The sequence below is a fragment of the Prinia subflava genome, chromosome 5 (assembly GCF_021018805.1).
Source record: "Prinia subflava isolate CZ2003 ecotype Zambia chromosome 5, Cam_Psub_1.2, whole genome shotgun sequence".
Lineage (NCBI taxonomy): Eukaryota > Metazoa > Chordata > Aves > Passeriformes > Cisticolidae > Prinia > Prinia subflava.
In genome coordinates, this window is record NC_086251.1 from 8,568,196 (window position 1) to 8,581,891 (window position 13,696).

Consider the following 13,696-nt stretch of genomic DNA (forward strand, 5'->3'; position numbering starts at 1 on the left):
TAAAAACAAAATTTGAAAAACTACACTTAGAATTGTACCGGAAATCATACAATAAACAGAGCAGGTTCCATATGCATTCTTTGTTTATTCTTTGCCACGGTGGCAGATAAGGTAGAAGAGGAAGTACACATTCGACACAAAATTCAAGAGTTTCTCCACCACAAGGACAAGTTCCACTGTTTAACACGAGCAATGGAAAATGAAGATCTTAACTAAAAGTTCAAATGGCTGACACAGCCAGGTATTTTCCTCAGAGCAGCAGTAAAGGACAAATATGACTGAGACACAATAAGTAATATTTTAAAAGGCATTTCTTTCAAAATTATAAAATGTTTTAAAATCACCAGTCATTCTCCCATATTCCTTTTGCTGAGGAAGGAGGCTTTAATACTCACATGCACTATATCATCCAAACTGTTGAAAATGTACTTTCTGGCCTCTTTAGACTTCATACCTGTTTCTGCCTCGTGTTCTTCCAATGTCTCAAAAAAAAAAAAGAAAAGGAAAGCTGAGTTTAGAATCTGTCAATAAAGGCCACCTATAACTACAAAGTAATTTTATGTATTTATTGACCTAAACCCCATTTTTTTTTCCCAAATAATTAGTATATCAGTTATATATTTGCTGCTTTACTGGCTATTTTAATTCTGTAAATCAAGAGACAATACCTACATCTGACAAATCACAGTACTGGATTACATCAGATAGTTTATGAATCACACAGGAAGTGCTGAAAGCCTAGCACAGAGCAGTTTAATGAAACTCTTATCTTTTTATATATCTCAGCTTTTCTAATATTGTATTTTACCAATTTTCTCAAACTCAGACCTTAAACCCCAAGCAGCAGCAACATCACATCACTGTAAAAGAAATAAACCAAAAACCAGGCAGGATCCATTCCGTTTCTTTGTTTTCTCTTTTCTTTTTCATTTTTTATATTTTTATTCCCCCACATATACAACAAGTGGTGTAAATATTTTAAATACTTAGGTATGAAACAAAAACATCCTTGAGAATGAATGGTTTATGAGTTGGTATAGTACCTTCTGTTACAATTTTCCTTCTTCAACACACACAGCACCAGTAGGCTGGTGATGCAAGTGGGACTTCAGGGAAAAAGCTTTTAACATACAGATTATAGAAAAGTTTCCAAAATTAACTTTGACAAAAACTGCAAGTAATGAGCAACTCTTAGGTCCCTATCCAAACCTCTAATGAACCTGTGCAAGGTAACAAAGAGCTCCTGGAACTGGGGAGGGCTGTTTGCACCAAGAGCTCGCTCTGACACGGAGAAGCCAGATGCAAAGTGTCACCTAAAGACCAAGTGCTTGAGAAAGCAGAGGGAGGGATTAACCAGGCTGGTGTAATTGGAGCAATCTTACATAACCCCAGTGCAGCCCCAGCCCAGCGCTGCCGGGGATTTACCAACTTGCTGGGGGGCCTTACGCAACTGGTGCAGGAGCTGGGCGGCTGTTTGTTACTGCAGAGATCTCCTGGCTGCTTCCTGAGCCCTCTGCAAACCCAGGGAAAGCTGGGCCATGAGGCACTGGGGTTTTTAAAAAAGTAAATTCTTTGCGTAGGAAGCGAAAGCTCTGCTTATGGCCAGAGTGCAATAATGTTGCTTAGAGAGAAGCAAGGTGGGCAGAACACAAAAGTACATTTTGTTTTAACTTTGTCTGCACTCGCTGGATTGCAGCTTTCAGCCAACAAAGGCTGTTTTAGCAGGAGATCTAAAAGAAATGAGCTGTACACAGCCATGTTATTTCTTAATCTCCTTTTTCTCCTACGAACTTCTGATCCTGAAGCCAGCTCTGGACAAACGTCAACAGAGCAGTGGGGGCCTCAGAGAGAAATTCTTTACATGAAGTGAAAAGCAGCAACCGAGCAAGAAAGAGAACAAAACAAAAGAAACCCACTCATTTACTACCTCTGGAGATACAAGGCTTAATTTGAATTCCCCACCTGGCAGCCACGCACTGGGCACAGCACAGCCTGGCAGCTGCACCTTGGGGAACACAAAAAATGGAAGTGATAAAGAGCAGGAGCTGGTAAAAACCACAGGAGATGCACCAGGGAAATAACAGTCTTGAAGTGAACCTTGGCTTCTCTGGTTTCTCTGCTCACAAAATACTGTGCTGTTTTCTACTACATTGTGCTGTTTACCTTTAATCTCCAACTAGAATATGGTGCATCCGTTTCTCTACAGAAAAATCTTGAAGTTTTCGTTCCCATGCTTAACAACTGCTCTCCTGGCAAACCTTGAGTCTGTGAAATGTAACGAATCTGAGGAAAAAAATAGAACAGGGAAAATAATTTACCTTTTGTTTTCAAAGCATTATTCCCACACACTTCATTGCAATTTCATTTAAAAAATGACAAAAAGAACCATGCTCAGAGCATCACAGTTCGACAGCTATGTCTTACAGAGGGGAGAAACCTAACCCTGAGCACTCAGCACTGCTCTCTCCATCTCTAGAGAAAGCCACACATCACCAAACCTCTCAAGTGACCTACATAAGCAAGCTTTTTAGGCTGGGTCACAGGAACGAGGAGCTGGGGAGAGTGGCTGTCATTACTCCTCAACCCACTCAAATCCTAAAGGTATTTTTTTAATTCTAAACAGGAAAATCAGTAGGAGTGCTTTGTTTGCTTACAGAACTTTTTTCCTTCCTTTTTTTTCGCATATTCTCATTATGTAACTTGATAAAAATCCTTCCCATTTGCTGTTTCCAGTGTATCAGTCTTTACACATCTGACACACCTGCATTTCAAGGAAACATTCCATGTGGAAAGGGAGTGCCTGTACAAGCTCCAGGCAGCAAAAGATAGCGTTGTTGTCCAAGAAAATCTGCTACTGACTGCGGTAGGAATGGACTGGCTTTATGCCTGAAAGAAACTTTGCTCTGAAAGGCTCAAGATGCATTTATTGTAGAAGATGATTTACTATGCATTTTGAATTACCTATCATAGTTGGTGATCGATGGATTAACTAGAAAAGTTAAGTTTCAGAGCTTCAACAGAAATCTTTTGAAACATGATGTGTTTTAACTACTGTGCATGCAATGTTAACTCACTCTACAAGGGGAGAGTTATCCCAGAAGCAGTATTGCTTCCAAAATGAAAAACTGCCTTAGCATTGGGACAATAATTGGCAATAACTGAAAACCAAGCTTGCTGCAGGTCAGGATGGAGAGGGTACAGATTCTAGCAGCCAGGGCTGAACTTCTGAAGGGTAGGGTCCCACAGCACAGAGAGCCTGCAGGGGTGAGTCAGCCCCTGGAAAAGGAGGAGCAGCCAGGGAATAAGAGAGAAGAAAGGGAAAAGCAAAAGGAGTGGCCAAATACACCAGATCAGAAATTGAGAGATGAGAAGATAAAGTCAATGAAAGAGGGAGGACTTAAAAGCTGGGAGCACCTGAGAGGAGAAAATCTGATGGGTAGTAGACAGTGAAAGGTATTTTTACGTGAGGCTTCTGCTGAAAAGTAAGTGACAGATCCAAGTGGGGAGGAACTAAACACAACGCTGCCAACGTCTGGTGTTTAGTATCCTCCATAATTCTCTGCCTTAGGGAGTAAGGAGAATCCTACTCTGACCAAAAGTGTTTCTACATTATTTATAATGTCCTCAGAAAAAAACAGTCTTAAAAAGTATAGGGGAAATGCCAGTGCATTAATTCAAAAATTCAGCAGTTAAGCACCTGTGCCTGTTTTTCTAAAGAGTATTAAAGCTAAGAAGAGAGGGCTATTTTCCACTGAGAAGTACAGCTGTTACTGCTTCCAACCACAAATGAATATAACAACTAAGAGCTCCCTTTCAAGGGCCAGTGTGTTGGTTGCCACACACCAGTGGGATGGGGGGGAAATGTAGCACAAAGCCTGTTTGTTTACTCAGTGACACACATGTAGCAAGAGGACAGGAATTCCCTGGAAGCCATCTCCTACTCCTGCTGTGCTCATGGATACTGAGAAAAACCCTGAATCCAATTTCTCCAAAGCAAGTTTTGCAGACCTGCTGGAGCACAGTTACAAGCCTGGTTAAATTAAGGCAATTCCTGCTGGGGCAGAGGAGGTTGCAGCCCCTCTTCCACCACCACTTCTCCAACATGAGGATCAGGCATGTTGCTAGATGAGTTACTAACTGAGGCTTCCAGCAAACTTGAATGAGATATAAGAGGTAAATAAATTTGCAGAGTTCTTGGAATTTTTTTAGAGCACATTATAGATTCTTTCCAAAAAACAAATGCCTTCACTTTATCCTTAAAAAGAACAGTGAACTGTATGGGTTGTTACATGTTTCCTCTTTTCCATTTTAACAGCAACAGTCTGCAAAAAGGTCTTCTAAATGCATCAAAGCATCAACCCACATTCCATTCATAGCTCACTTTCCACGTGTGAAACACTGAATTTTGTGTAAATGAAGCCAACTGAAATACGAAACATTACCAGCATCAACACTAAATTAATATATCCCTTGAAAATGGTTCCAACAAACAAATTTTCAGAAACGTTGGTCTGATCTGTAAGTGTAGGGAGGCAATAGCCCACTCCATGAGCAGGAGTTGAATAACCTAAACAACATCCTCTGAACTAAATACTGAATCAAAGATTAGAACTCAGCAAGAAGCCAGTGCTGTTCCTTCTGGCATTGCCAAGAGATTGCTTCACTTGCAAAGTTCAAAAGCCAGGTGGACACAGTCAGGATGCTGATTACATTCCTTCCAAATTCCACATTATTTTCTAAGTGATTCAAATTTAAAAAGTTCTACACCTTTCATTAGAAACAACGTGGGGTGTTACTAAGTTTGCTCACTAAAGCTGATGGTGTCAGTAGCTGAAAACTCCAACAAAGCAAAGGCAGAGCTTTAAGAGCTCCAAGCTTCACCCCTGCCTATCTACAGTATGACTGTGACAGCCCATTCTCGTTCCTCATGAAGAACAGGCTCTCAAATCCTCAAGCTTTGTTGGGTTTCCAGAAAGCATCAGAAAGTATTCAGAACACAATTAATCCTGACATCTGAATAGACATTCCAGAGTCAACCCTGTTCATGGCAAAAGAAAGAGATTATAATGCAATGATGGTAGCTGCAAACTTTGGTTTCCATCAGAAAAAGCAGCTTCAATACCAAAAACTATTTCATAAGACGGAGGGAGGAGGACAAATGGAAATTTAATTCAGAAAAAGCAGCACAATATACAGCTGGTTCAGAATCAGCATTTATGTTTCTAGGACAATCAATAGGCTAAATTAAAAGCACTGAACAGATTTGAAGAAATGCTACATAATAGGGGATATTATTAGCATTTAAAACTCTGGATTTAATAATCTGAAATTCTTAAGTTGCAGAAAGTGTGCATATGCTTGTGAAATTTATTCTACTACCTGGTCATATTCCAGTGCTCCTGGGTACAGTGGCCATCCAAGAAACAGCTCTGCAATCACACACCCTAACGACCACATGTCTATGGCTTCACAAAACGGCAATCCCAGTATGATCTCTGGTGCTCTGCAAATTAAACACGGTTACTGAAGTTTTTTCCTTGGGGAAGAAAGGACATTCAACAATCCAACATGACAATTCAAAAATAAAAAACCAAAATCTGTTTCTTGATAATTATTTCAATGAAATCGTAGCATCAGAAATTTGCATTTTTATTTACCTAGGTAACCTGTGGAAATATTTTGCAGCTCCACAATGTTTTTTTCCTACAAGTACCAGTTTGCTATGTACATGAAAATAACTGATATGCCTGGAAAACAGCATGTCCCTGATTCAGAACTTTTGCCTTTCCTCCAGTACGGCTCAAATGATTTATCTACTCAATGACGTATGTCTGTAACCACATTCCAAACACAATAGTTTTTTACCTCAAAAAAAAAACCAAAACAAAACAAACCCCAACTAGACATTTTATCTGAAAATCCACTTGCGTACTTCTCAACTGTACAGTACAGTTAAAGCTATTTAAAATATCAATTTAATTACATCACTGCAAATCCCTTAATGTACTCAAATCAGTTGAATGTGATCAATTTTTAAATCACTTAAATGAAAGCAGTGTATTTGCTGAACAGAGCAGGTGTTATTTTTCACCTAAAACAAACGTGAATTATTTAACCAACACCATCTGAATTTATGTCTGCACTCAAGAACCAGAAAAATTGGTATTGACACAGCTGCTAAAGGGGCTTTTAACATCTCTGCTCACGTGGAATGGAACTCAAGTCTTTCACAAATATCCATTTTCATTGTATTTGTCCTTTTAAAATCTTCCCTCCCAGCTCATTCAAGCTATTAACAAAAGGAAAAAGAATTAATTTATATCTGCAGTCTAACACAGAAATATGCCTAGAGATGTAAAGTATTATTTAAAGCATCACACTATAAAGGGTTCTACCTTTGAAGCAGACCATCTTTTGTATGCTTAGCATGTCACAGAACAATAGGAAGGTGTTAAAACCAAGAGGGTAATTCCCATTGCAGCTGGGCAGAACAGGAGCATCCAACTGACCAGGAAACGTGGGATTTCTCACCTGGGTAAAAGCTGACAAATCTCATGCTTCAGCACATCCTGGCGTAGCCTACTGACATTCCACACACAAAACAGGCTCTGATCACAGTAAATCCCAACATATCTCATTCTCCTCTGACATTTACCTTTATCAATATATTCTTTAAATTACTGACATGTACTGGATTGGGAACAAATTCCTGTTTTTATGCTACATGGGGACAGAGGAGCTATCTTGTAGCTGTACAGCAGACCCAGAGCTGAAGCATCTCCATCCCTTTTCACAACAAGGGGCAGTTGGTAGAAGCTGTACATAGACATATTTCAAGCTCCAAGGAGGCACGTTCACCACCAGGGAAAGGATTCCCAATGCTCTGCTCCATCTCTGACCAGTGAAGCCATTCGGGCTTCTGCCACAGGGAAAATCTAACACTTTCTGTGGATAAGAAAATCTATTGACAGGATATTCTGTTCAGCAATTCTGTACTTTCCATTTACACTTCAGTTCTCCCCATCCTTGCCACAAACCATTCTGGGTGTGATTATATGAAGGCTAAATCTTGTCATGCTGGCAGGGAAACTGGAGAGGCTCAGTTTTCCACTGCCTCCGAAGATTTGACTACAATAAACTTCTGGGGATCAAACATATGTATTTTTGCCATGCAGAATCGTGACGCTGCAGTAAGTCTCAGCTAGTTTTGTTATCCAAGAAATCAATTCAATATCTTTGGATGCCACAAGACAGAAATAGCAGCAAGAAACATCTGCCTTTCCCCTGGCTGGGTGCCAGTCTGCCTATGGTTGTTACAGATCTCTGTTAAAATACACTTCCTTTTGTTGTATTGTGTTACAGCCCTGAATAGTTAATGAATATACACACAGCCTATGGATACAGGAGCTTTAACAAATGCTTCTGCTAAAATAAGCTCTGTAAAACCTCTTAGGTTTACTCAATGGTTAATATGTGCGCCGTGCAAAAATAGCCACAGTCTGTCAGTCTGTCGCGCGTCCCTTTGGAGAGACAGGACTGCAAAGGAAAGGAGGATGAAGGGAAGGAAAAAGGGTAGATACAATGCCAAAAAAAAAAAAAAGAGAGAGAATGCTTGCTGTGTTTCAAAATACAGCAATCTGTTCGTTTTTCACAAAGAAAAGCATTAATAAATAAGTGTAAGGAAAAGGAGGTATTTCAGGGGAGGCAAACTGCTCCTCGCTTGCCAACACCAGACCTAGCATCCAGAAAGGAAGGGGAAACAAACGTGCTCCTGAGCACAGCTAGCTGCACCATTCTGCAGTACAGGGAACAAAACACTTTTTCAGGCCAGCTCGAGGAAAGGAACATGAAGAGCTGCTGCTCTTCCAGGGCCAATGTCACCTGCCATGTCTCATGTTAGTCCTTAAAATGGAGCAACTTTCTCACCGCAAATTAAGTTGCAGGAGAAATGTAACTGTGTTTGATTATGCTTGGAGTGGTCTTAACCAGCTCAAGTATTTTTGTTAAATGGATGTTTATTAATGTCATGCTCAGAAACACCTGCTTCTGTTTCTCCTTCTTTTAAAGTTCCCGTTAAAAATCTGTGTGGACAGCTGGAGAGAAAAGTGTTAAAGTGGAGAGAATCATTCTTCAATTATTATTTTTAAGATAATTCACAGCTATTTTCTCCTATAAGGAATATGTCACCATGCACCTCAAAAGGAAGATACTCCCGTTTCTAACTACTAGCATAGACACGAGAGTGGTAGGAACTGTAGATGTCCCAACAGTCACTTACTTGAACATCAGATTACTCAAAAAACAGTGTAACTTAGTATTTCTCTCTCTCCAAACAGCACCCCACATACACTCCTGCTTGGTTTTTACTGCAGATTAAAGATGTACAGTGCACCAGGAGATACCACAGTCTCCACCTCAGCAAACAGCACCTGTTACCCCATACCAAGACATCAACAAGGAGAACACCAGAATTTTCTAAACTTCTTGAGAACACTGACTCTTACTTAAATGTACTTAAATTTAAAGCAAGATTTTAGAGAGAAAGCACCTATTTCCTTCTTATCAGTGTTAATTAAACATTAATTTAAAACATTATCATAAAACAGCACAGCTTAGACTTTACAATTAGAAATATCTAAAAAGATGAAAGATACAAATTAATACTTGCTTCAACTGCTTGTTTGGATAGTCACATTTCTATTTATTACATCACAGACTATAAATATATATACTATCCTATAATTTTTGTAAGCTTATGAGAAAAGAAATCACACTATTTGTTCCATTAACTTGTTCAAAGACTAGAATATTTCATAAAATAGTTTAGCTTCAGCATGTTAACCAGCTTCAAATAAAGCAACAAAATAATCAAATTTGAAGAAAAATTAGATAGTTCCTTGAGGAGGATTAAAAAAAACCACAATAAAAACAAAACAAAACAAACAAAAAACCCCACCCAAACAAACCCACAACCAAAAACAAGCCCTGAGCAAAAACTTGCTAAAAAAATCAAAACTGCAGCACAGTAACAAAATTTCTTCCAACCCTTACACTGGGGGACAAAGAATGAAGAGCAAGAATTACCCATACCACAAAAATATGTCAAAAAAAATCTGTAAGAAGTCAAACCCTTTCAGAAGATCATTATCTAGAAATTTTTGGTTAGAAATCCAACTTAGAACAGAAGTTACATGAAAAAGCTAAAACCCAACAGTCATTGTACAAAGTAAGAACTGAAGAACAGCACAAAACAATAAGAACAGCAGCTTCCCAGAACTGTACTTTCATGAAAAATTCAGTTGAATGCAGGAATAATTTCTCAAATATGTTCCCACTGAAGGTCCTATAACACAGTCACAGTACACATACCCCCTCATAGACCAAGGAAACAAGACTAGAGATTGAGCAAATTTTATTTCTATTTCCCTGGCAGTGTGGGAGGGTCAATGCATGGACTTGATCACAGCACCAGTTTATTTACTGACCACCTGTGACTCTCCAGACTGGGGGTACAGAAATAGCCTTCCTCCCCTCCAACTTTACTACCAAACTTCACTACCTCTATTTACCACTGTCTGTGCTGACAATGCCTAATAATTACCTGCTCTGGATACAACACAACATCACCGTGATAAGAAATTCTAATGCAAGGAAGCCATCAAAAGGGTGGGATGATTTTTTTTTCACTTAATGACCTGGTGAAAGTACGGAGAACTCATGTAAATGAATCCAATTTGCAAGAGTTAAAGTCAAACTCGATTACCAGCCTGAGAACATCTCTTTTCCCCCTCTAACCATCAGGAGCACAATGCAAGCATATCCCTTCTGAAAGGAATAACCACATGCGGGCTGTGAGACGTACAGTTCTTCTCCAAAGAAAGGAGGCCTAAGAGAAGGATCAGATGCAGTGAATAAGTTAATGAGAGATGGCAATGGGCATCCTGATGAGTTTTCTCATGTACAATTAACTCTCTTCAACTACCAGTCTTTATCACGTAGGTGAGGGAATGCAAACCTTTCTGCAAGATCTGCAAGAACACAGGAAAGACTCTTGGCTGGAAGGATCAAAATCAAGGTTGCAATACCCAGAAAAAACTCCCAGGCAAGTACACTTCAGTAATCTGAAGGATGAAATGGGAAGGAATCATGTAATGACAAAACCTGGAAATGACGATGGATATAAAGATCAGTTGGCTCTACAGTGAATTCATGATGGTCTTCAGAAGGGATTTCAAATATGCAATTAAATCAAAACAACAACAACAGGAAGTAGAGCATACATGGTGTATAGTATACCATAGTGAAAATTAATGTACCACATTCATTAATTTATTACGCAGAAGAAATTACGTTATAAGTTAACCAACTTTTCAATGAAAAAGTTAGACAACTTTACATATTACTCAAGAAAAATACTTTACAATTGGGAGTAAAAATAATCAGGACATCAGTATTAATTTTTAAAGGACAAAGACATATAAAAAAATATTATGCCTTATATAAAACTAGTGATAATCCCTCACCTTGAATAGTGTGTGTTCACTTTTGAATTCTGTGTTCAGTTTTGGTCACCCCCATCTGAAAAAGGATACATCAAATAGAAAAGACGCAGAAAAGAACAATATAAATTAAAGACTTGAAGAGATTTGGGTACAAGAAGAAACCCTGGTTAGAACTATAAAGCTTCAGGGAAGAAAGAATGATCAGTAACATTACTCAAATTATATAATAAATAAGGGAAGAGAAGCAGACAGGTGTCTCTAATGCCCTGCCTCACTCTAGAAGACCACAGAATTCCCACCCACTTTGAGATCAAGCTGATGTAAATATAAAAGTGGATTTTTAAAGCCAGAATTACAATTACTCTTGGAATCACAGGTCACTGTTGAGATAAAAAATATTAGGAGTATTTGAGAATGGATAGACAGGAAAATAGCCACAAGGGTTCTAGATTATACAGTAAGGGTTGAATCCATGTGGAACAAAACCAGCCATAAATTGTGTAGAGCTGTAAGAAAATTGCATCAGAAGACACTGAAGTGTAACCTTGTGCTATAGTAAATTTTCTCCAGCAACAGAAGACCAAGATACATAGACTGCTGACCTGAGAACATACATGTATCTCATTTCCTACATATTAAAATCACTATTCTTGCACAAATAGATGAGTTACCCAAGCAAATCCCTTGATCCAAACTACAATCTTCTGTACAATCTTCTAGTCTCTACAATTTTCCTCATGGTCAGAATAATTGTTACTTGTAACGTCATTTTGTTAAGATAAGAATTACATCAATAAAATTTATAGGCATCTTTAAAATAGTTGTTACACATTGAAAAATACCACTAAACTGCACTTCCTAAGAACACTTTTATAACTGAATTTATTGTCTCTTGCTTTGAAGCCCGCTGAGATGTCAGAATGCAGATTGGCAGTGTCATGTGCTAACACATATTTGGTCTTAGAAATGCAAGTATGGTACACCGTGCCAGACTACGAGCCCTCCTCCTTATTATTTGCAAGGAACACTGCAGCAAATCAGTAATGAAAAACTGAATTCTAGATTTACATTCACAGCCCTGGCTTTTGTAGGTTTCTAGGGTTCCTTTAACTCTGTTATGACCAGGCATTAGGAAGTACGTAAGTAGCTAACTCTGAAATGGGGAGTATTTTTAAACTCTAAGAATGTAAGAGAACTTGGAAATCAAAAATATAAGTGCTCAGACACAGACTTGGGAAATGAGCTAAGCTGGATAGGGGCATCTTTCTCTTTGAGGTAGCAGGAAAGACTCAATTCCACCACTCTGCAATTCCAGGTTATGTCACCATGTACCTTAAAATACAGTGAGAATAATTATGTTCAAGCTGACCTGGGAAGTTAGGCCCTTATTCCTAGTTTCATTCCTCCTTTGAAGGAGTTTGGTGCATGGGAAGTGGTAGTGAAGACACAGGGAAACCAGTCTCTGTATCCCCTGTAAAATCCTATGACCATAGTATGAGTTTTTCTCCCCCAAAATAATAAAACCTCATTTTTGCCTAATAAAACATTTTCATAGGACTATGCATGTTCAACAGCTAGAAAAGACCTACTTCCCCTCAGAGCCTCCCAGTGATATATAGATATATAGATATATAGATATATAGATATATAGATATATAGATATATAGATATATAGATATATAGATATATAGATATATAGATATATAGATATATAGATCATACAAGACTGACACACAGCTGCCAGTTTAACTTTGAACCCTGATCTGTCCTAGAGAAAGATTTGAAAATCTTATATAGAAAGTGGTTCACATACGTGACTACTTAAAAAAAGAAGCAATTGCTGCAAAAAAATTCTTTAGAACTTACAGTTCATAACTGAACAGAGAAAAGAAAATTCAACAAGAAATTAAATGAGACAAAATGAAATCCTAGGTAATTTCCTCAAAAAATAAAAAAATCACAAACTATCCTAGATGTTTTTCCTGATACTGAAAAAGAATTTTGTTTTCAGAGAGCAAGCACAAATTTTAAAATAATAAACTTTCTCTAACCTCTTACCAAAAATACTGAAGATAATCTTTTAGTTATTCCTGTTTGATTTATTCAGATGAGAATAATAAAACAAGTGATTTCAGCAGACTCTTTTCCAATTATCCACTATCTCCCATGAAAGGAGGAGTTGATTTTATTAAAACCAGATGTTGATGCTTCTGCCTTTTCATCATTCTGATTTTCCTTGAAAAGACTTAGCGAGTGATTATTTATACACTTGATATGTTAAGCAGTTTTTGAATTACATGAAAATTAAGCAAAGTAGATTCTGATGTAGCAACAGAATGAACAAAATGGTGTAGATATAAACTCTTCAGATGCTTTATTGATAAATAAAGCCTGCTATTCAATACATTTACATTTTGGATAGCAAAGTGTCAGTATTTTAAGTGTCAAATGAGGTTACTTACCAATAACTGAGTTTTGACAATACCCTTTTGTGTGCTTGCAGGATTTGCTCCTGACTGTGGGACCACCCTGCAGTGCTTTATCCTTGCACTGGTTGAAGGTTCCAAGAGATGGTCACACAGGCATTGCCTCTGGCCAGAAAAGGAAAACATCCAGAATCTTGTACACAGGCTTTGCACAAAACAAACCCCCGAGATGAGCTGCTGAATTGCCCACATTATTTCTGAAGAAAACCAGACTTGAAATTATTTTGTTTTGAACAGTGATTGCAGTCAAGGCAAGCACAAGCAGCCGTGGAAGGCCAAAGCAGTGGGGCTGTTGGCAACCACGAGCTGACCTCCACCCAAGGAGAGGATCAAACACAGATTTCCAGCTCTGGAGGAGGACAAGAGAAGAGCACAGCATGGGATGTTTCAAGGCCTCACAGCTCAGACATGTTAGAACTCAATTCCCTCCCCGCTTTACTTCATTATTGTTGATTCTGTGGGAAGAAAAATTCCTAACTCTGTAAGGGCCTACATGGACTTGCAGTGCCCAACATCAGCTGAAGAACAGGTAGAGAGTTCCACAGAGGAGTAAGAGGCACAGCAGTACTTGCTTGTAGCATCCTTGTCGAGAACGCCAGGGCCTTGTAATTCAATTTTCTGCACAGGCTTTTTGTGTTCTAACCCTTGATGACCACAGTCCTACAACTGGGCTCAGGGTACAAAGCTGTGGTGGTGCTAAAGTAACAA

General features: G+C 38.6%; 1 protein-coding gene across 6 annotated transcripts in view; it reads right to left on the bottom strand.

Annotated features, from left to right (window-relative positions):
- HIPK3 (homeodomain interacting protein kinase 3) overlaps nucleotides 1–13,696 on the bottom strand; it is a 66,012-nt gene that overhangs the window by 15,588 nt on the left and 36,728 nt on the right. For all 6 annotated transcript variants that reach the window (XM_063397936.1, XM_063397935.1, XM_063397934.1 and 3 more), the window contains exons 3-5: nucleotides 5,380–5,503; nucleotides 2,164–2,283; nucleotides 396–482 (exon numbers count right to left, since the gene is read on the bottom strand). In XM_063397936.1, coding sequence (XP_063254006.1) covers nucleotides 396–482; nucleotides 2,164–2,283; nucleotides 5,380–5,503 — 331 coding nt within the window. The remainder of the gene's footprint in view (nucleotides 1–395; nucleotides 483–2,163; nucleotides 2,284–5,379; nucleotides 5,504–13,696) is intronic.